We start from the raw sequence: 19,572 nt of genomic DNA, 5'->3' as shown, positions 1-19,572 counted from the left end.
GAGGACCGAGCGGGCGGCGGGGGACTTGGAGCTGCCCAAGTCGCGGGACGACGTGCAGCGGGTCGAAGCGAAACTTCAAGATAAACTATTACAACTACGACTATAAGAAAAATGGCATAGACGTTAACACCGCATAGACTATGCCGATTAGTTGACTGAACTTTGGGGGTCGTTGATGCTAATTGTATTACAAAACAAACCTCAAGCATGAGTTTTTTTTTCTCGAAAAGATGATTACCCGGCTTCTGCACCACAGGATGCACACAACCATATTATTAAACGTGAATCTAGTTCAAGTCACCATGTTCCAGACAATAAAACAAATAAAAGGAAAGTTGGATGACAAGCGGTCAAACCCGACATTACATAGCTCATGCACATAATCTATTATTAGTGCCTCCCCGGCCAAATTGGTTGAATAAACCCTGTCCAACCGATTCCAGTAGGCTACATCAACATGCACAAGCATGCGTGCGTCCACATGTTACAGTGATGATCACATACGTGTAGACCTCGAGCAGGCGTTGGGAAGAGTTATATTCATGAAAAAAGCTAGCTACCGAGTGTTACGGACCTGGAGGCCGTTAATCCGTCTACACTTTCAGAAAAGCATTTGAAGATGAAACAATCATATCGCTGTTTCAGACATTCAGTTACTGCCGAGCAAGTAGAGGGTTCGACCGAGTACAGCCCGGTGCGACACAGGCGCACTAACCGTGAGTTTGGGGCAAACCCAAAGTTGATTGGTCCCAGCTGGGCTCGTTGAGGGTAAAGACAAAAGAGGCTAAAGGCAGAAGGCGTCGATGGAGCAGATCGTGAGGAAAGAATATGCACTCCTCTTTCTTCCTCTGCAGTCTATACCCAGTGTTCCTCCTGGCATTCAGATTTGTGTTCCTCGTTCTTCCTCTGCAGTCTGTACTCCTCTTTCTTCCTCACCCCGGCTCCCCTTGTATCCAGATTTGTGTTCCCTGTAGACACTCTGAACCTCAGCAGGGGGTGTGATCTGTGTTGGGTCTCCAACACATAGGCTGCTGCCAGATCGCTCGCCGCTGAAATGGCTGAAATGACAGCTATACTGACCGATACGTTGATGGTGAAGTTCAGCCGTGCCATATCTACAGTGCTGAGTCTGATGAGGTCATTGGAGGAGCAAGCAGTAGGAGAGCGAGCGCGGCCGGAGGAGTTGTCGCTCAATAGTTACGTGCTCCTTCAGGCGTACATTTTGATGGCGGTGACGGGGTTAGGCTACCTGGCGCTCACATGGTCGACGGTAGTCCTCCTGGGTGGCTTCGTCACCTCGTTGGGCAACAAGGATTTTTGGTGTCTCACATGCATTAGCATGGTACAGGCAGCCAGGTCAGTTCTTGTACTTCTTAGTTTTTCCTATCTTTCCTTAATCTTCACGTCTGTCCTGATGCTTTTAGAAATACGAATTTACTACTAATTTTAGTTGCTTCAAATTTCGTAGATCTCAATCACCTAGGGTTGCAATGCCTCTACTCTTTGAGATCTGCAATTTTAGTGACATACTAGTACAAGTTTTAGTCCATAGTTTTTTAACACTACTTTTAGTCAATATCCCATAGTGTTTATGTAATTAGGAACAAAGGAGCAAGATTTCATTTTATGAGACTCTTTTACCTTCCGGGGAATTTCATGACTTTTGTGAAATTCCCAGAATTTTAGCGAAACCCGAAATCTTATGTTGTCAACTTTCGCAAAAATAAGGTGTAACCATGGGGTTTTGGACCAAGGGCCAGCGGCAGATCTTAACTGTGATCGCCAAGCTTAGCCTAATCACTTTATTGCATTTTGGGAGGGGGTGCCGTGGCACCCTCACTAAATCCGCCCCTACCCAGGACCAACAAAAACCAGGAGGACCCCATGGCTGTAATACAAAAAACTATGCCTTCTTTTATTAAGATAACTACACTTTTTTTTGACATTTTTCAAATTGCACTGCTTGAGATTGCTAAATCCCGTCTCCTTGAAGAAGAAAAAGAACCCACCGCGTCACTCCTGCGAGCGATGGGGAGCAACCCTAGCTGCCGCTCCTCCTCGCCCCCACCTCTCCCTCCCTCTCCTTGCCGCTGCCGAAGCACGTTGACGAGCAATGCCCTGTCGGTGGAGGCGGGGCCTCCTCTCCTCTTCCTGTGGTGGTGGGCGGCGCAGGACGGCTGCTCCGTGCGGGGGCGTGGCACCTTGGAGGGCGCGGCGGCGGGTTCACGGCGTGGAGGGCTCCGTCGCGTTGGCTGGGGCGCGTGCCCATGCTAGCCACGGAGGTGCGCGCTTGGCGGCGGCGGCCCCATCTAGGATCCGGATCTGGCGGGCGTATGGGCGTCGGGAGGTGCGGGGCGAGCTGCGACCTGGTGGGGTCGTGGCTATGGTCGTGAACCACGGCGGAGTCACAGCTGCAGTTGCTGGCGGCGGCGGTTGCCGGCCAGATCAGCTCGGATCTAGCCCATGGCAGCTTGCGGGCGGCTCGGGGCTAGACCTCGGTTTCCCGGCGTGGATGTGGCTTGTTCCACGGCGGCAACTAGACTTCTACGGCGTCGGCCCGTCAGTGAGTGGCTCACGAGGTGGCAGGTCGGTAGCAGCGGAGGCTGGCTTGTTCAGGCGTCGGCTCGCCCGTAGGCGACCTGTGTCGGCCTTTGATCCTTCTCCTTGTCATCTGGGCGCTACTTTCGTCGAAGGGTTGGCTATCTCCTAGCTGCGGTCCATTGCTCGTCTAGCACCCGGTGATGCAGGGCCGAGCTCGTCTCGTGCCTTGCAGCAGGACCGAGCTCGTATCGCACACCGTAGCAGGATCGAGCTCGTCTCGCGCCCGGTGTTGCGGGATGGTTGATGGAGGCCAGTATTTGGCTGGCCTACTGGGTCTTGGCGGTGGGAGCCACCCAAGGGTGTGAAAGCTGGGGCCTTTCCGTTCGTCTCTTTGGTTGGGGTAGCGGCGGGGCTCGGGTGAGGTGGTGTCAAGGTCTTGGATGTTGGGGCGGCGACCCTGGTGGTGGTTGCGCGGTGCTCATGGGCAGAGCCCGTGGCTCGGTGCTACCCGGTGGCCATGGTCGTGTGGGCGACGTGGCAGCCGGGGTGTGGCGTTCGGTGGCAGTTAAACTCTGATACTCGGGTCGGGCGGTGGTGGCACTCCGGTGTCGTATCCTTCCTGAAGACACCGGTTTGGAGCCCATGATTCGTCGTATGCGGCTTCATCTCTTCGCGGTGGCGTGTTCACGGTTGAGGACCCCGGTTGCTCTTGTAGTGCTTGGGGTGGTGTTGCTGCGCTCAGCTCTCCTATGTATGATGCCTTGGGTGTGTGCGTGTGTTTGTACTGGGTTGTTGATGATCGTTGCTTTATATATAAAGCGGGGCGAAAGCCTTTTTTGTAAATCCCGTCTCTTTTAGAAAACCATCGGTTTCACGAATTTCAAGTAAGCCGAAGTTTTTATGGACAGAGAAGAGAAAATGGTGTGATCAAAGGCCCTTTGTCAAACCCGTCACGTTGCCGCTGGCTAGGCTGCGGAGGTGGTGGGCCCCACACCCTAAGGTTAAGGGGCTCATACTCGTTGTAGATGTACAATGATTGATATACACGGATGGTGATATCTCAGTGGCGGGAGGTACACGTGGGTACGACCCAGGCTTGGCAGTGGTGATCCTTCTCAGACAGCAGGGATGGCCGACCGATGAGTGGGGTGCTATCCCAAAGGGTACCCATTTTCACCCCTAAGGTGACCCATGAGTCAACGACGAGGACTTGTTGCTGCGGTAATGCCCATTCTGGGGGTGGCTCAGTTGGCTTGACCTCAATGTTGGTCTTCATCGGTGGCACAATACATTCACTTACACGAAGAACTTGATGGAAAAATAAGAGTTTTTGCTGCGTGCAAATACGTCGCAGCTTTTTCTCTATTTCTCATTTCCTTTTATTTTGTTACCAACCGAAAGAGCCTCTAACAGCCCAAGGCAGGCACCCACGCCGAACCTTGTATTCGTGCCATCCCATGAACCAGTACGTGCCGGCATGGACTAAGCCTAATCCAAATATCTAGCTAAGAAACTCACCTAAACAGCTAAAAAGGTGCACACACAGTCTGTATGCAGACTTTTGTCGTGGCAACATTAGTTATTGTGCTAAAAACAGTTGTCATGGCAGCTAAAAAGCTCTGCCATGAGGATTGTCCCCGTTCCCCACCTTCTCATGCGCTCCCGTCGCCCCCCGTGGCAGCGGAGCGCCTCCACCCCGTCTCGACCCCCTCCTCCTCCATCCCCCTTCGCCGTCGCCGGCAGAGGACACCCGTGTGCCCAGGTGGCGCCGGCGCCGGCGGACGTCCCTTCCCCGCGTGCTTGGAGGTGGAGTCGGGGCTCGCTGCTCGGCTGGCGGCAGTGTGGCTGTTGGCTGCGGGGCCGCGTGGTGTGCGGCTGGCCGGCGGCCCCCGCTCGGCCCAGTCTGGGCCCTTTCGGGCCCCATTTGAGCTGGGGCGGGCCGGCGGTTTGGGGCGTGGCGGCACGGCTCCCTGGTGGTGCGGCGAGGCGGATGTGGCTGCGGTGGTGATGGCTTCGGCGGCTGGCGGGCTGCAGCGTGGTAGCAGGGATTGTCCGGACCCGTTGGGGTCCGGCCGGGCCTGTGGTGGCCTGGCAGGTCCCTATCGCTATGTCCGGTCAGCTCCTCGCGGCGGTGGAGGTTGTCCCCTCTTGCCGGCTGCGTTGTGGTTGCCCCCGTGCCCGGTGTCTCCTCTTCCTCCCTCCAGGTCTCGTGTTGGTGGCCTCAGTGAGACAGTGAAGTTGGTGCGGTGACCGTAGTGGTACAGGCTGGCGGGCGGCATGTTGGGTGGTACACTTCCGATTGTCTGGGGTGACGGTGGTGGTATCAGGGTGGGAGAAATCCCCGGCGGCTCATCCGCCACTGGCGTGGCTACGCCCGTGGGCGCCGCCGGACCTTCTTGAGGGGCGTCGGTGATATGCCGTCCCCACTGCCATCCGTGTACCTGGGGAAACCCTAGGACTTGTCCGGGCAGCAGCATCATCGTCGTTGCATTCTTTCCTGAAGGTGTTGCTTGGTACGCGAGGCTTCGGAGTGCTAGGCGTGCGGTGGTACTTCTCCGGAGGGTGCAGCGGATGTCGGCCATCTTCGCTTAGTTGAGCTGCCGGCGTCGGCATTTGTTTCTCTTTTCTTTCTCTCTTTTTCTTTTGGGTTTGTTTGTGTTGCGGCCCTAGCGAGCTGGTTACCGAAAAAGGCTTTCGCCCCGCTTTATATATAAAGCATCGACCAACAACAACCCGGTACAAACGCACGCCACCACAACACACGCACACACCCAAGGCAAGATACATAGGCGCTGAGCGCAGCAACACCACCCCAAGCACTACAAGAGCAGCTGGGTCCTCGACCGTGAACACGCCACCGCGAAGAGATGAAGCCGCATATGATGAACCGTGGGCTCCAAGGCGGTGCCTTTAGGAAGGATACGACACCGGAGCGCCGCCACCACCCTACCCGAGAGTCAGAGTTTTCCCTAGAGCAACACGACGGGCAATGATGGCTCCGACGACGCCTTCAAGAAGGGAACGAGCTTCGCCGCCGCCGGTCCATCCGAGGATAGAACATGTTTTCATCCCGGCCAATACTCACCGCCACCGGACGCCACACCCCGGCGACCATGCTGCCCACACGACCATGGTCACTGGGCAGCACCAAGGCACGAGCTTTGCCCATAAGCACTGCGACACCACCCCCAGGGCCGCTCCCCCGGCATCCAAGACCTCGACGCCACCTCACCAGTCACCTAGCGCCACGCCACCCAAAGAGACAAGTGGAAAGGCCCCGCCTTTAGCACCCCTGATCTGTCCCCAACACCGAGATCCAATAGGCCGGCCAAAATTGGCCTCCATCGGCCCGTCCTGCTGCCGGGCACGAGACGGGCGCGGTCCTGCTACCGGGCGCGAGACGAGCGCGGTCCTGCTGCTGGGCGCGAGACGGGCGCGGTCCTGCTGCCGAGCGTGAGACAAGCGATGGACCACAACCGGGAGAAGCCCAGCCCTTAGACGGAAGTGGTGCGCGGGCGACGGGGAGAGGAATTGAAGGCCGACGCACGCCGCCTACAGACGAACCGACGCCGAAACATGTCAGCCGCCGCCACATCCGACCTCCCAAGCTACCGTGGATCCCTCCACGGCAGGAGCAGCAGCCACACCAGGCCACTGCCCATCCTGCGCCGCCCGCCGAACTCGAGGCGTTGAATCCGCCGGGCACGCAGCCACCAGAACGGCCAGCGCACCGGCCGCCATGAGCACGACCGGAAGCAGCCAGCCACCCCAAGACAGGGGCCGGCTCAGGCGTGCATGCGCACGACCTCGCCACCGGTGCCCTCTGCACCCTGCACCCTGCCGTGATGCGACAGCTGCCGGCGCCAAAACCGCCCGCCGCCATGCACCATTGCACTAGCCGCTCGCAGCCCCCACCGCCCCACACCTAACCGGATCCATGCAGCCTCCGCCACGACCATGGTCGCCCGCGCCGCCGCGGCCGGGCCCTGCGCAAGTGCCGCGCCCTCTGGTGGCCACCGCATCCCGCGCTGCAGGGGGCCAACGAGGAGGAAGAGAGCCCCGCCGCCGCCTACGCCAACCGGGCTTTGCCCGGCGGCGCGCTCAGGCGGCAGCAAGGGGGAGGAAGGCGAGGGAAGAGGCGGGCGGCGGCTCGATCTAGGGTTCGCCCCCGCTCGCGGGAGCGGGCAGGACGAAGGGTCTCCATCTCCTTCTACAGGCACGTAGTGAGTGTCAGTATCAGCGAGCTGGTTGTATCGGTTGGTTGTTGTTTTATAATATAAAGTGGGGGAGACCCTTTTTGTCAAAAGCTCTACCATGGCAACGAAACGGAACAACGCAGGTTAACTTCAACATTCACTCCATAAACCTTGTTCTGTTGATCTCAATCATCCCGATCTTTGGTCGTTGCTCCTGAAGCTTGACACGCCCAAGCCGAAGTGCTTTGGTGAGCATATTGGCGAGTTGTTCTTCGGATATGGATCTTCCCGTTCACCATGCCTCCCGAATAAAATGATATTGAATCTCAATGTGTTTGATTCAGTCATGGAAAATATGATTCTTACGTGGGGATATGGCTGATTTGTTGGCGACACTGAGCATCGCCGCCCTTGGCTCTTCATCTCTGATTTCTTCGAGTAGGTGTGTGCCTTGGCACGCGACCGTCGTTGCAGATATGTACTCGGATTCGCACGACGAGAGGGCCACCACCCTTTGTTTCTGCGACTGGCAGCTAACCATGTTGTTGCCGAGGAAGAACATGACGTCGTGGTGCTTCTTATGTTGTCAACATCGCGTCCTAGATTGTACTCCCTCTGTCCGGGAAAAGTTGTCCGCGTGTTAGTTCAACTCTAATTTTGCAAAAAAACCCTTCTGCCTTTTAAACTGCTGCAAATCAGTCCGCCTCAGCTTCTTCCTCCTTCCTCCGTCGCCCTATCCGGCCCCCGTCCGGCCCCCGCCAGCGAGGCCCTGGCCGTGCTCTCCCTCCGCGTCGTTGACCTGTGCGTGGACTTCGCCGCCGCCGCCGGCCACGAGATCGCCGAACGGGGCAGCAGCATCGCCTCAAGCGTCGGCGCCGCCTGCGTCATCGAGGAGCCCGACCCCGACTGCGGCTGCTCCTCCAAGGCGACCACCTCGACGGGCGCCTCCTCCTCGTCGCGCTCCTAGTTCACATCCATGATTATATGCACATGATCATAACAGGATTATATGCAGCTAGGTGCTGCTCGTTCACATCCATGATTATATGCAGCTAGGTGTCCTCTACTTACCAAAATGAACAAGGAGTACTTCTAATCTCTACTTTTCCCTTTCTTGGGTTATTTGCTTTTTGCCTAGGATTCTTCATGGTTTTCTTCTTCTTCTTCTTCTTCTTCTTCTTCTTCTTCTTCTTCTTCTTCTAAGATGAGAAAGGAACATTTTTGGTAGAGATGCTACTATGATTCATTTTGTATGATTTGTTCATTTTGAAAATAAGAACAAGAATAAACTTATTATTTCAAAGCATGTGAAGGAGCTAGAGCATGTGAAGGAGCTATGTGTGTGTGTGTGTGTGACATGTGAAAATTGAGTTAGATAACCACTGATAGAAACATGTGAAGGAGCAGGAGCAGGGTACTTTACCTGAGTTTGCAATGGTTGGATCAAGACCAAGGGTAGCGGGAATAGACATTGCTGCTTTTAAGTTTTTCAAACTAAGTTCTGTGTTAAAAAAGTGCACAATTATGCAATAAACTGCAGTACACTGAATTGTGCTCCGAATAGCGCACAATAGTGCATAATCTATTAGTCTTTTGTGCACTATTCCAAACTGAAAACTGAAGTAAACTGAAGTTTTTCTTGCTGCAATGATATTTAGAGCAGCACTTCACTAGTAATCCAAAGAGCACCTTACATGGTTAATTGATCTTAACTAAGAGTTGATAAAAACATGTCCCTCAAAATAACATTCAGTAAATGCATTCGTTCGCAGCATACACACGCTCCCCTGTTAAGTTAACTGAATTATTCAGATTAAGTTAACTGAATTTCTTGCCTTGGCTCAAGCATCCACTGGCTGTAATTTTTTTTCCATCATATGAACAGTGGAAATGACCAATAGTTCAACAATTGATTAAGATTATTTCCATCAAATGAATAGTGGAAATGCCCTTATGTAGCCATGCCAGGTTCTAGTTTTCTAGTCCTGTAGTAAGCCAACCATTGGATTGATTTTGATTGAACGCACCTAGTGTAATTTCATCCCTGGCTAGTCATATTCTACGAGCTACCAGATGCATATCCTTATCCATGCCCTCTATGAATTAGTGTTACAGTTTCTGAAGGATTTCACAGTTAGTAGACCCAATTACCGAAAAAGGTTCCCCCGCTTTGTATACAAAGCAACCAACCGAACCATACAGAGATAGGTGCTGGGGCGGAAGCAGCACAGTCACGCCCAAAAAAAAAGACAGAGAAAAAGCAAAAGAAACAAATGCCGACAACGGCGGATCAACAAAAACGAAGAAGCCTCGCGATTGCTGCGCCCACCGGGATCTTCCGCTAGGCTCCAAGACTCCGAAGCGCCCGCACCTATCAACACCTCCAAGAAGGATCGTGACGATGACGACGCTGCTGCCAAGGGTTTTCCCCGGTACACGACGAGGCGAGAGGAAGGGTAGCCCCCGACGCCCTCCCGAAAGGTCAGGTGGCACCCACAGGCGCCACCGCGCCGGTGTCGGCCATGCCGACAGGGGTTTCCCCCGATCCCAACCCGCACCTCGGGCGCTCCAGATCCAGCCACCAACCCAACCACCACCATGCGCCAACGCGGTCATGAGGCCCCCACGCCGTCTCACCATGGCACCGCGAAGTGAGGACAGCGCGGCGAAGAATCTGAGCCGGGACTAGGGCATCAGCACCGTCGGCACGCGGGAGGGCCCCACCTCCACCGTCAGCGACGGTAGCCGCCCGGACGCAATAGCAGGAGCACACCAGGCCCGAATGAGCCCTCGTGGGCCCGTAAAGCTCCCGCCTTCGCGCTGCTGCTGGCACGCCATCGGCGCCGACGCCCCATATCCGAGCTACTCCTCTTCCTCACCGCACCGCAGACAACGAGGCCACGCCGGGGGCCAGCCCGCTAGGACCCGGATGGGGCCCGCCGGGCCCAGATCTGGGCCGGGGGCGCGACGTCGGCCACCCCGCACCACCACGCCGCCCCGCCGCCAAGGAGCAGCGCCGCCACCACGTCCGCCGCCAGCCACCCCGCCGGGTCACCGGACCGTCGCCAAACCGAGCGACACCGCCGCCGCCCTCCTGCCCCGGGCCAGGATGACGCGCGCGCGGGGAGAGGAGATCCTGCCGCCGCCGGCACCCCCCGGCGGCGGCAGGGGAGAGGAAGAGGATGCGAAGCCAAGGGGAGAGACGCAGGGGCCGCTCCGGCCGCCTCCCGGGGAGGCGGCGTGAGGGCGGAAGGAGGGGCTGGGAAGGAAGGGCGGGGGGGGGGGGGGGATTCGGGCCGCGCGCCGGCGAGGGCGGCCGGATCCCGCCGGAGACGGGCAGGGGAGGTGGCGGCGGCGAGGGTTTCGGGGGTGGGGTTAGTAGACCGAATTAGAGCACTGATAGTACTCCCTTTGGTTTGAGTGCATAGAGATATTTTAGGAAATGTAATGCAGATCATCTTAGGTAAGCAAGAAAGAAATTTCTACACAAAATGCTCAGTACTGTATGTTCAGAGTAGCTGCACATTCAACAGAACAAAACACAAAATGCTCAGTACTGTACAGTGGCGGAGCTTGACAAGAATCTATGGGGGGGCCAAAGACACACAAAAAAATTAACCAACTGCAACAGACGAGAACTTGTAGCCTTCAGGCAAATTTATACTTATATTATCCATATTGATTGTAAAATACATGTATGATTAGCAACATATACTTCATAAGAGACCTAACTACACCAAAATATACGACTTGTCTACATGGATATACCGCTCTACCTTCAAACTCCAAAGGCATTCTCTGAGTGGACGAAGACCTACAAAAGGAGTGGTACTACAGATTGGCTTTTCGATCCCCATGCTCTTGAATTCCTTTTGAGAACCACCAATAGCAATTACTCAGCAGAACAAATACAAATCTGGGATGCAAAACACAAATTCCCCAATTAGATCAGATGAATAGGCATACTAATTGCTATATTACTAATCAAACTCCTACAGGAAGCAACAAAAATTCCACTACTCGTATAGATGCAACACTACACATGGACAGTGATCCAAAATCCAAGTTTCCAATAGTTTAAGCAGTGGGCGCAGCCGCACAGGCACAGAGCACTTGGGCCTATTCTCGCCCATATGTGCCTTTTTCGCCGAAATAGGGCTTTAAAAATGGGCCAAAATTGGCGACTGGAGGCGACGACTGGGCGCAAAACCCCCCAGCGCCGAACGAATCACCGGCTCGCCCCCAGGGGGCAATTTTTATGCGCCCTGGGGGGCCAACGACTGGAGATGCTCTTACAAACGGGGAGCCGGGGAGCAGCCGACGGTGACAACGGGTGGCCGGCCGGCCAGCTGACGTGGACGACCACCGGACCCCCGAGACCAGCGGCGAAGAGCAGGCGACAATGATGTCGTTGTTCCTCCCACCTCGGCGCTCGGATGTTCGCCGGTGCCGTGCGCGGACAGGGCGAGCTTCGAGTCGGCATCGGCGCTTGCACGTCGAGCGAGTGCGGTGGCAGGTTCACTGGTCGATGGAGGCGAGCGTGGTTGGGGAAGGGGAATAGAGGCCAACGGTGGAGGAGGAAGCAGGTTACGCTCCGAGCGACCGAGCCTGAAGTGTGCGTGCATGCATGATGATTTGATGGCCATTAGCCCATTACTTTTTTTAGTAGAATAGAAGCCCATTACTTAGATTACTAGTAATATCTAGTAAAAAAATATTTTCATCTGGGCTGGGGGGGGGGGCCATGGCCCCCTCGGGTCTCTACATAGCTCCGCCATTGGTACTGTACACTTTGATCTTATTGCAACAGAAGACAAAATGATCAGCACACAAAATATACTCCAAAATTCTTTACAGTTATACAGTCAAGCATACTGTATGTTCCATGGAAGCAGCATCTTTAGCTCACCTGAGATCAACGGAAGCAAGATCCATTCCTCTGCAGCAAGTCCACCTCCAATCGCTGCAGAAACCAAGAGGATAAGAAAGAAATCAGCTCACCATACTGAAAACAGCAACTAGGAGCAGAAGCACAAGAAGCCCCAGAAGCAGAGGACCTGAGCGGTGGGCGGGCGGGCAGCAGAAGCAGAAGCGGCGGCGGCGGCGCCGGTGGAGCGAAGAGGGCGAGGAGCTCGAGAACCTGGAGGAGTAGCTTGAGGACCTGGAGGAGGAGCAACTGCCGTTGACTTCTGCAGCAGCTCGAGGACGAGTAGCTCGGGGTCGGGAGGAGGAGCTCGAGGACCTGCCTCTAGGACATGAGCGCCGCCGCCGGAGCCGGCAAGTCGCGGGATTTGCAGAAAAGGGGATCGCTTCCCTCTTGATTTCCTGGTGCGGACAAAGAGAAGCGGCGAGACGACGGGGAGAAGGCGTCCGGTGCGTGGCGAGGCGATGGAGCAGGCGGCCGGCGCGTTGCGAGGCGACGGAGCAGGGAAGCGGTCGGAGTGAGGGCTGCATAGTTTGTCGGAAGAAAGGAGAGGTGCTTTTCGCAAAATGTTGTCGGAGACAACTTTTTCCGGACGGAGGGAGTAGCCGATTAGGGGCCCTCTGTGGGTGCAGAGTTCCTGCAACGTAGCACACTATGTTCTTCACCGCCGCCATGTGCTTCGTCGTGGGCTCTGCATGAACTGTGACACTTAGTCGACGAAGAAGGACAAATCCGGCCTGGTGTGGATGAGGTAGAGAGCATGCCAATGATGCTCCCGTACTCCATGGTGTCTGGCTGGCTGAGCTCACCCTACTCAGCTTAAAGCGCGGCTCCATGGGAACATGGCACGGGTTGCAGCCCGCCATACCCCCTTGTGGAGGATCTTGACTACGTACCCGGCCTGGCAGAGGTCAATGTTGGCGTCGTGCTGCCGCACCTTGATCCCCATGTAATATTCGAGTTGCCCGAGATCTATCATCTCGAACAATGCCTGCATCTCACCTTTGAAGCGTGTGATCTCCTCCTCGAACCGATGATTATCAGATCATCGACGTAGACGCCGACCACCAGCCATGACGTTGAAGTGCCCATAGTGTACATCGCGTGCTCTAAAGGGCACCAGCTGAACCCAAGCGACATGAAGCACGCGTCCACCATGGTGTTCCAAGCGCGTGGCTTGTTTCAGGCCATATATAGAGCCCCTTGTCCAGCTTGAGCACCTTGTTGGTCTCGCCAGCGACGAACAACCCTGGAGGTTGTGGCATGTAAACCTCCTCTTCAGGTTCACCATTGAGAAAGGCATGTGGTGGACTATCTAGCCTATGCGTGCCGTGAGAGCGAGGAGGCGTACGGACTCGAGTCTCGCCACCAGAGCAAATATTCCATCGTAGTCGACATCGTGCTTCTGGACATACTCCTTTGCGATGATCCTGTCTTTGTACTTCACCAGGACGCCACCTGCATCCTCTTTTACATAGTAGACCGACTTCAAACCGACTGAGGGATGACCAGGAGGGAGATCCACAAGGCGCAGTGTGTTGTTGGCTTCGATGGAGCCCATCTCCTCCATCATGCCGCATCGCCAGCACTCGTGCTTCTCGACTTCTTGGAACAATCCGGCTTCTTCAACCAGAGCAAGATGGAGCTCGTAGTCAGGGTCGTCATCGTCGTCGTCGAACTCCTCTCCGATGACAGGGACGCCGCCACCACATGATAGCTGCTTCTCTGGCATGTCCATGTACCGACGGTTCGGGAGGAAGATGAGATCCTTGAGAGTGTTTTCATTGCGCGCACTCGCTTAAGTGCACCAGTGGTCGTCGGTGCGGCTATGGAAGCTTTTTTCGCTGCCATGGTAGTGCTTGGGCCGTGGGAGAATTTGTTGCCATGGCAGACGTTTTGGCTTTCACGGCAGCATTTTCGGCCGTGGACTAAGACTAATCCAAATATATAGCTAATAAACTTACCTAATCAGCTAAAAAGGTGCACACATAGTCAGTACGCAGACTTCTGCCATGGCAGCATTATTGTTGTTGTGAAGTCGGAGTCGACATATCATGGATGCCATAGGTCATCACAATGATGTGGATCTTCCCATGGGGCATATTGAGTTTCTTCTACCTTTTTTCCGGGAAAAAGTTTGTGCTACCTTGGCCATGGGCAGATGGTGCTATTGACCTTGTTCTATGTACCAAGTCTCCTGTCTCCTATGCGGGTTTAAACCTTTTTTTTTATTCTCAATTATCTGGATAACTTTCTTCTTCTTATGGTAGAAATTCTTCTCCGCTTGTCGATTTTGGCCAAAACAAATAAATACTAACCGACTCAATCTATATTAATGCTCGGGCACTAACGACGCATTTGCAATTTGACAAACAGGATCTTCAACGACTCAGGGGACAACCTATTCCCTATATTTTTGAACCTAATGGAGAATCTTTCGAGGAAAGCTTTTACAGGTCCTAGGGAACATCTTACACTAAGTTGGTATCTACCGAGACAAGTTATTCAGTTGGTAGAAGTTATCATTATCCAAATATCATCCTTGCCAGCCCTGGTAGTGGTTCTAATGGCAGGGATCCTTTATAAACTTGGGCCTGTTGCATGCATTGTGCTCTCACTGTGGCGCCTATGGCAGCATGATTATTGCAACACCGCATGTGACGACAACAAAGCGAACCTGGTGCCAGCACTTTACATATTCTACTGTTTGGTTATTGGCCAAGGTGTGCTCTTCTTCATATGGTGGTTGATGGATGTGTCAGTGATGAGGGTTATGGTTTTGTTCCGGGAAGAATGCCAGTTACCAGAAAAGTGGGGCAGCATAACAATTTCAGGTTACCTATATGATACCAGAGCAAAATGCTGGCGAGACCCTACATCCATAGATGGTATGAATTTGATCAACTATGCTGTTGATTTGGTTGACTCGGAATCGCAGAAAGACTACCTCTCAGGAGCAAGGATGCTCGATAACTTCATTAAGATGGAGGCAGATGTAAGGTCCCTGCTACTCCCCTCCAGACCAAAGATTCAAAAGCTGATTGATACGCTAGGATGGAGAAGCAGCAACAGAGAGCTCAGGGAGGTCGTCGCCAGGATCGTCGCATACCTTGCCGGTGACATTCATTTGTCCCAGTTCCCAGGGGCGATACACTGCATATCCTTGCTGCTCGATACCACCCTGCCGTATTGGAACAACCAACAAGGACCCAATCATGCTACTGTTAGTGAGTCAGAAAAAGATGCTGACAGTGCTAGGGAAAGGTTTATTTCTCTCGCCAAAGAAATAGAGGAATGTAGAGGAAGAAGAGTTGCTGGTTTCAGTAAGAAAAAATCAATTTTTGTTCTCAAACGCACTGAGGACAACAAAGCAAAAATTGTCAGAAGTCAAGGTGGTGACATTCGGCAAGATGGAGTGGATAGCTCAACCCATCATGGCAGCAAAGAAGATGGTTGGAATGAGCTGATTCTACAAGGCCTCACAATTCTTGAGAGGCTCGTCTTCGATCAACACAATTGCAACGACATATGCAACACCCCTGGTCTCCTCCCTAAGATCATGGCACCACTGTACTCCGAGACACTAATCCAAGATATCAATGCAAATCAATGGGCCGATGTAGTGAATGGGTCACTCAAAGTGGTACACATGCTCATCCGTGCCCCAGATTGGATTGGCAAAAGTGATCTGGTCCACAAAATCTGTTCCAACGGCCATGCACTGAGCAACCTAGAGAGAATTCTTTATCAGGGAAAAAATGATGGCACAGAACTGCAGATGCGAGCCATAGAAATCCTGACAGAACTGGCCACTGATTCGTCAGCCAACCTCAGCACCGAAACAAAAGAAAATCTAATCAGAAAGCAGTTGCAGATATTCCTTACTGATGATGAAGGGGACAAAGATGGTTTGAACAAGAAGAATGATGATAAAGGGGACAAAGGAAAGCTTAGAGTTACAGCTGGGAAATCACTGGCATTGCTTTCCAAGATGGAAACTGTCTCTAAGTTCATAAAAAACCAACAGAACAGCATTGCTGATTGTCCCAATGAAATACTTGATACTAAGAACGACATCACGTACAGGACAGTAGCATTGGAGATCTTGGAGAACTTGTGCACTCACTGTACATTGGACAAGGACTATGTGAAGGAAACCTTGCTGCCAAAGGTTAGCTTACAGATCTGCTTATCTACTTATCTATAGCACAACACTATTATTCCAGTAGTCACGACCATAGTGTTGCTTATACCCTTTAAGCAGTATCATATGGGCAAGTTTTTGTATTTTACAAAGTTACATTATGTTGCAGGTCCTCACGGAAGTACTAGCCAGTACACGAGACCTCCCTAAAGAACAGAGAGAAGAGAGAAAAATGTCTGCAAGGGAAAAAAGATGTGCAAGAAGGGGAAATGATGAAGAAAAACAACTGACAATAGAACGTAGCGGCCAAATCAAGAAGTCACCTGATAAGTCAAGTGAGGAGCTAAAAGCTGAAATAGAATACCGAGAAGCATTGTTATCACTTACTTTTGTGATGTGTGAGTGTGACAAACTGATCAGCGTCGATGACTTCGATGATGTGGTTCGAAAGATTTCTCTAGAGGAAGGTGCATTTGTGGGAAAGCTCAGGGCTATAGTAGAAGAGAACTGTGAGGACAGAGCTGATTGTCTAAGAATCGTGAAGCTTTGCGGCCAGATTGCGGTATTAATGCTGCAGCCCGGCCAGGACACCGTTCTGCTCAATGAATTCCTGAAGTCGTTGGAAAACGCTTCAAAGATCCTGTCTAACCTTGAAAGCTGCATGCTCTTTGCAGGGACTGATTGCGGAGTAAAGAAGACAGCCAGGCCTCTCCTCTCCGATCTTGTGGAAAAAGTCAGAAATTTGGTTGGTAACGAGAATGTAACTGTAATTGGCTAATTGCTACCCATATTCTATCTTGTGTACCAGGAACAAACAATCATGTTTCTGCAGCCCTGACTTGCTTTATTTTCTCATATTTTCATAATAAAGCAACATTGTATTGTTGCAAGACTTGGAGTCCAGAGCTATTGTTTCTATAGCACTGGTCTGCTTTATTTCTCACGTTTTCACTATAATGCAATTTTTGTTGGAAAACTTGGAACCAATAGTTACTATCTGTGGAGCCCTGGCATGCTTTATTTCGAATGCACCATGAAAATTATACCATTGGAAAGTTATGTCAAATATATATTCAATTGTATATTTTGTATGGCATATAGCTCGTTTTTGTTAGTCAAAATTCGAGGATAATGAATGGACAACATATCTTTAATGACACTAATCCCCTACTTCCATGTGTTACAGGATTCTGTCACCTATTTTATTTTTGCTGAAATATATAGGGTTCTGTTATTGGCCACTAATAAGACCCGTTATCCAACTAGCGTGTATCAAAAGCTAGGGCATGCACAATGAAATCAAGCCAGCTAATTAGTAATTAGTTTATATTTAGGCTTGCCAAATAGAAAAGGAAGGACAAAGCGATGGTTGAAGTTAAAGTTAGATTCTTCACCTTGTTATAAACGCTCGGTGTCACCGTTCCTTCCTCCACGATTGTCAGTAGCAACTGGAGCAATTGACAGACACGCCTGCAGCAGGTTACAGGCGGGTGACTACTGATTAACGTGCCCCGTGGAGCACAGCACGGGAGTACTAAACATGCTCCTCTGTTTCTTCTATCTCTGAATTTTCAACTGACAGACAGTTTTTCAGTCAGACAAGGTACACTTCCCCAAAGGAAAATGGCGGAAGTAGTTGCAGGTAAGCGATCGAGCAGCTGTTGCCCATCTTCGAGTCAACTCAAAGTGACTTTCCTCAAAAGAAAAAACTCAAAGCGACCCAGCATGCGTGTACTTTCACTGGTTTCATGATGCTACAGAAGATGTTATTGGTTAATATTTTCTGGGTAAGAACATGAGTGCTGCTTAACCATGACAACAGCAGCCAATTTGCTTAATCTGATTTGCATAGCCAGTAGTCTAATAACTTGGTTTCCTCTAGCAGAGGTGAGTCGGTTTTGCATTTCTCTGTCATGGACTTGGCTTCAGATATGGTGCTTACACCTTCAGACAAAAGCAGAGGCCTAAGGTGAGAAGACTTGGTGGCCGTCCAGCTAGGATCAGCGGGCTAGGCTGCTGTCTTTTGGCCAGATTGTAACTGAATCTCAAACATGTATCTCTCCTCTACTCTCAGTACTACCTGCTGCTGAATCTCAAACCTTTCAGAGTGCGTGTGTCCTCCAATGGACACGTCATTTGTATCGGCTAATAATTACTTCCTCCGTCTCATAATATAAGAGCATTTTTGACTGCAGTAGTCTATATATAAGCAGGGTGGTGTATCGTCGTGGCATGGTCGACGATTCGGGGGCTATTTTTCCTCTCGTCAGGATGGTCTCCTCTAGGCTTTAGCAGAGGTGAGGCACGTCTCTGTTCTGTCGATCAAATCAATCCAATCCAATCCAATCCGAGAGAGGAGCGGATCATGAAACGAACGACCAAGCGCGTCCGAGAGCCCAAAATCCTCCTCCCGGCTCCCCTTTCTCTACCTCCCGTCACACGAACACCAATCCAATCCAGTCGGCCGCCGGCCGGCAACGCCCCCAAATCAAACCGAGACCGAGCAGCAAGGGAGGGAGAAAGAGGGACCAACCGCAACCGAAGAAGAAGAGCCGCAGCAGCCTGGACGCGACACTCCCCGGAAGAACGCGAGCGGCCGCCGCGGGGACGGACCGGAAACCACCCTCGCCCGCGTGCACAACTCCAGAATTTTTGCCAAACCCTTCGCATGAAGGAGAAAGAGAAAAAAAACATAGGGGAACGTTAAGTAGTGAACGCCAGCTATTAAGCAATTCCCAGCGAACTGCTCTAGAGCCGTTGGATCGGGCGCGCGGGTCATGAAGCAGGGAGCGTGCCACGTCGCTCGTTCGGTGGGGCGAGGAGTCGCACAAACGACCTCACCCCCCCCCCCCCCCACCCCCCATGGTCTTATCCATTTTCTACGGCTGCTTGCTCCTCTCACTCTCTCTCATTCATTTTGCGGCTACTCGGGTCGGCGAAGATGGAGAGGAGGGAAAGAGGAGTAGGATCGCCTGCGATGAGGCTCGGGGACTAGGGGAGTGTCCTCTGCAAACCCTCGGAGGAAGGAAAAAACATAAAACAAAGTAACGCCACTGGATTACCAAGGAACAGGTAGAACCACAGAAGCAGCACACGTGTAAACACACTACACGCACTGTCGTGGGAACGATCCTGCCAGTGCGAAGTAGGAGTACGGACGAGGGCTGATCCTAACTACGACACAGGTGTGACACATGGGTTTTACGGGTTCGGATCCCTCTCGGAAGAGGTAACAACCCTACATCTCGAGCTCTGCAGCTATGTGTTTCTCTTGTGTCTGGGATTACAGGGGAATGTGAACCCTTGTTCTAGTGCTACGGAGTGACTTGTATAGAGTGTGCCAACCCTTTGTCTACCTATGTTACATGGAGATTGATGGGCTAAGTTTAATATAGGCGTTACTACGACTAAATAAAGCATTGCTTGCTAGTAACTCCTGAGAGCGCGTGCCCTCGGGCGTTCCAGCTTCCACGTTGGTCGTTGGCCTCGCTAGTTCGAGTGCTGGCGGAGCAGCCGAGTGGATCGTAGGCGACCGAGTGAACAGGCAATGTTGGATTGGATGATTGACATCTAAATGGAATAAGTCTTGATGACCATTTGAATGTACTTATGGCCCAAAGGCATCAATGTTTGTTGATGCAGGGCCCTAGGTGGACTCAAGATGCGTGCCTCGTGACCCTACCCATGGTGGATGACCCCAACATTAGCCCCTGAATCGGTTGAAGTTTTGTAGAACGAATTCACTAAAGACTCGACTTGTCCTGAGT

General features: G+C 52.5%; 2 protein-coding genes across 3 annotated transcripts; one reads left to right on the top strand and one right to left on the bottom strand.

Annotated features, from left to right (window-relative positions):
• Positions 1 to 902: 902 nt before the first annotated feature.
• On the top strand, positions 903 to 16,726 carry LOC123183137 (uncharacterized). Its single transcript, XM_044595875.1, has 3 exons — positions 903 to 1,356; positions 14,038 to 15,832; positions 15,975 to 16,726. Exons 1-3 carry the CDS (start codon positions 1,055 to 1,057, stop codon positions 16,581 to 16,583), a joined length of 2,706 nt encoding a protein of 901 aa, XP_044451810.1. The 5' UTR covers positions 903 to 1,054; the 3' UTR covers positions 16,584 to 16,726.
• Positions 10,385 to 18,461, bottom strand: LOC123183138 (uncharacterized). Of its 2 annotated transcripts, none has more exons than XR_006492434.1 (3): positions 18,339 to 18,461; positions 11,647 to 11,700; positions 10,385 to 10,653 (listed from the first exon to the last, which is right to left on the bottom strand). XR_006492434.1 is itself a non-coding variant. In XM_044595876.1 (3 exons), exons 1-3 carry the CDS (start codon positions 12,525 to 12,527, stop codon positions 10,634 to 10,636), a joined length of 807 nt encoding a protein of 268 aa, XP_044451811.1. In that variant the 5' UTR covers positions 12,528 to 14,049; the 3' UTR covers positions 10,385 to 10,633. The 2 variants fall into 2 exon arrangements, 1 of the variants encoding a protein (XP_044451811.1); XM_044595876.1 differs by lacking the exon at positions 18,339 to 18,461 and adding an exon at positions 11,795 to 14,049.
• Positions 18,462 to 19,572: the final 1,111 nt, after the last annotated feature.

This window comes from Triticum aestivum, chromosome 1D (genome assembly GCF_018294505.1).
Source record: "Triticum aestivum cultivar Chinese Spring chromosome 1D, IWGSC CS RefSeq v2.1, whole genome shotgun sequence".
Lineage (NCBI taxonomy): Eukaryota > Viridiplantae > Streptophyta > Magnoliopsida > Poales > Poaceae > Triticum > Triticum aestivum.
The sequence above is the reverse complement of the archived record's forward strand: the minus strand, read 5'-3'. Positions and strand labels throughout refer to the sequence as shown.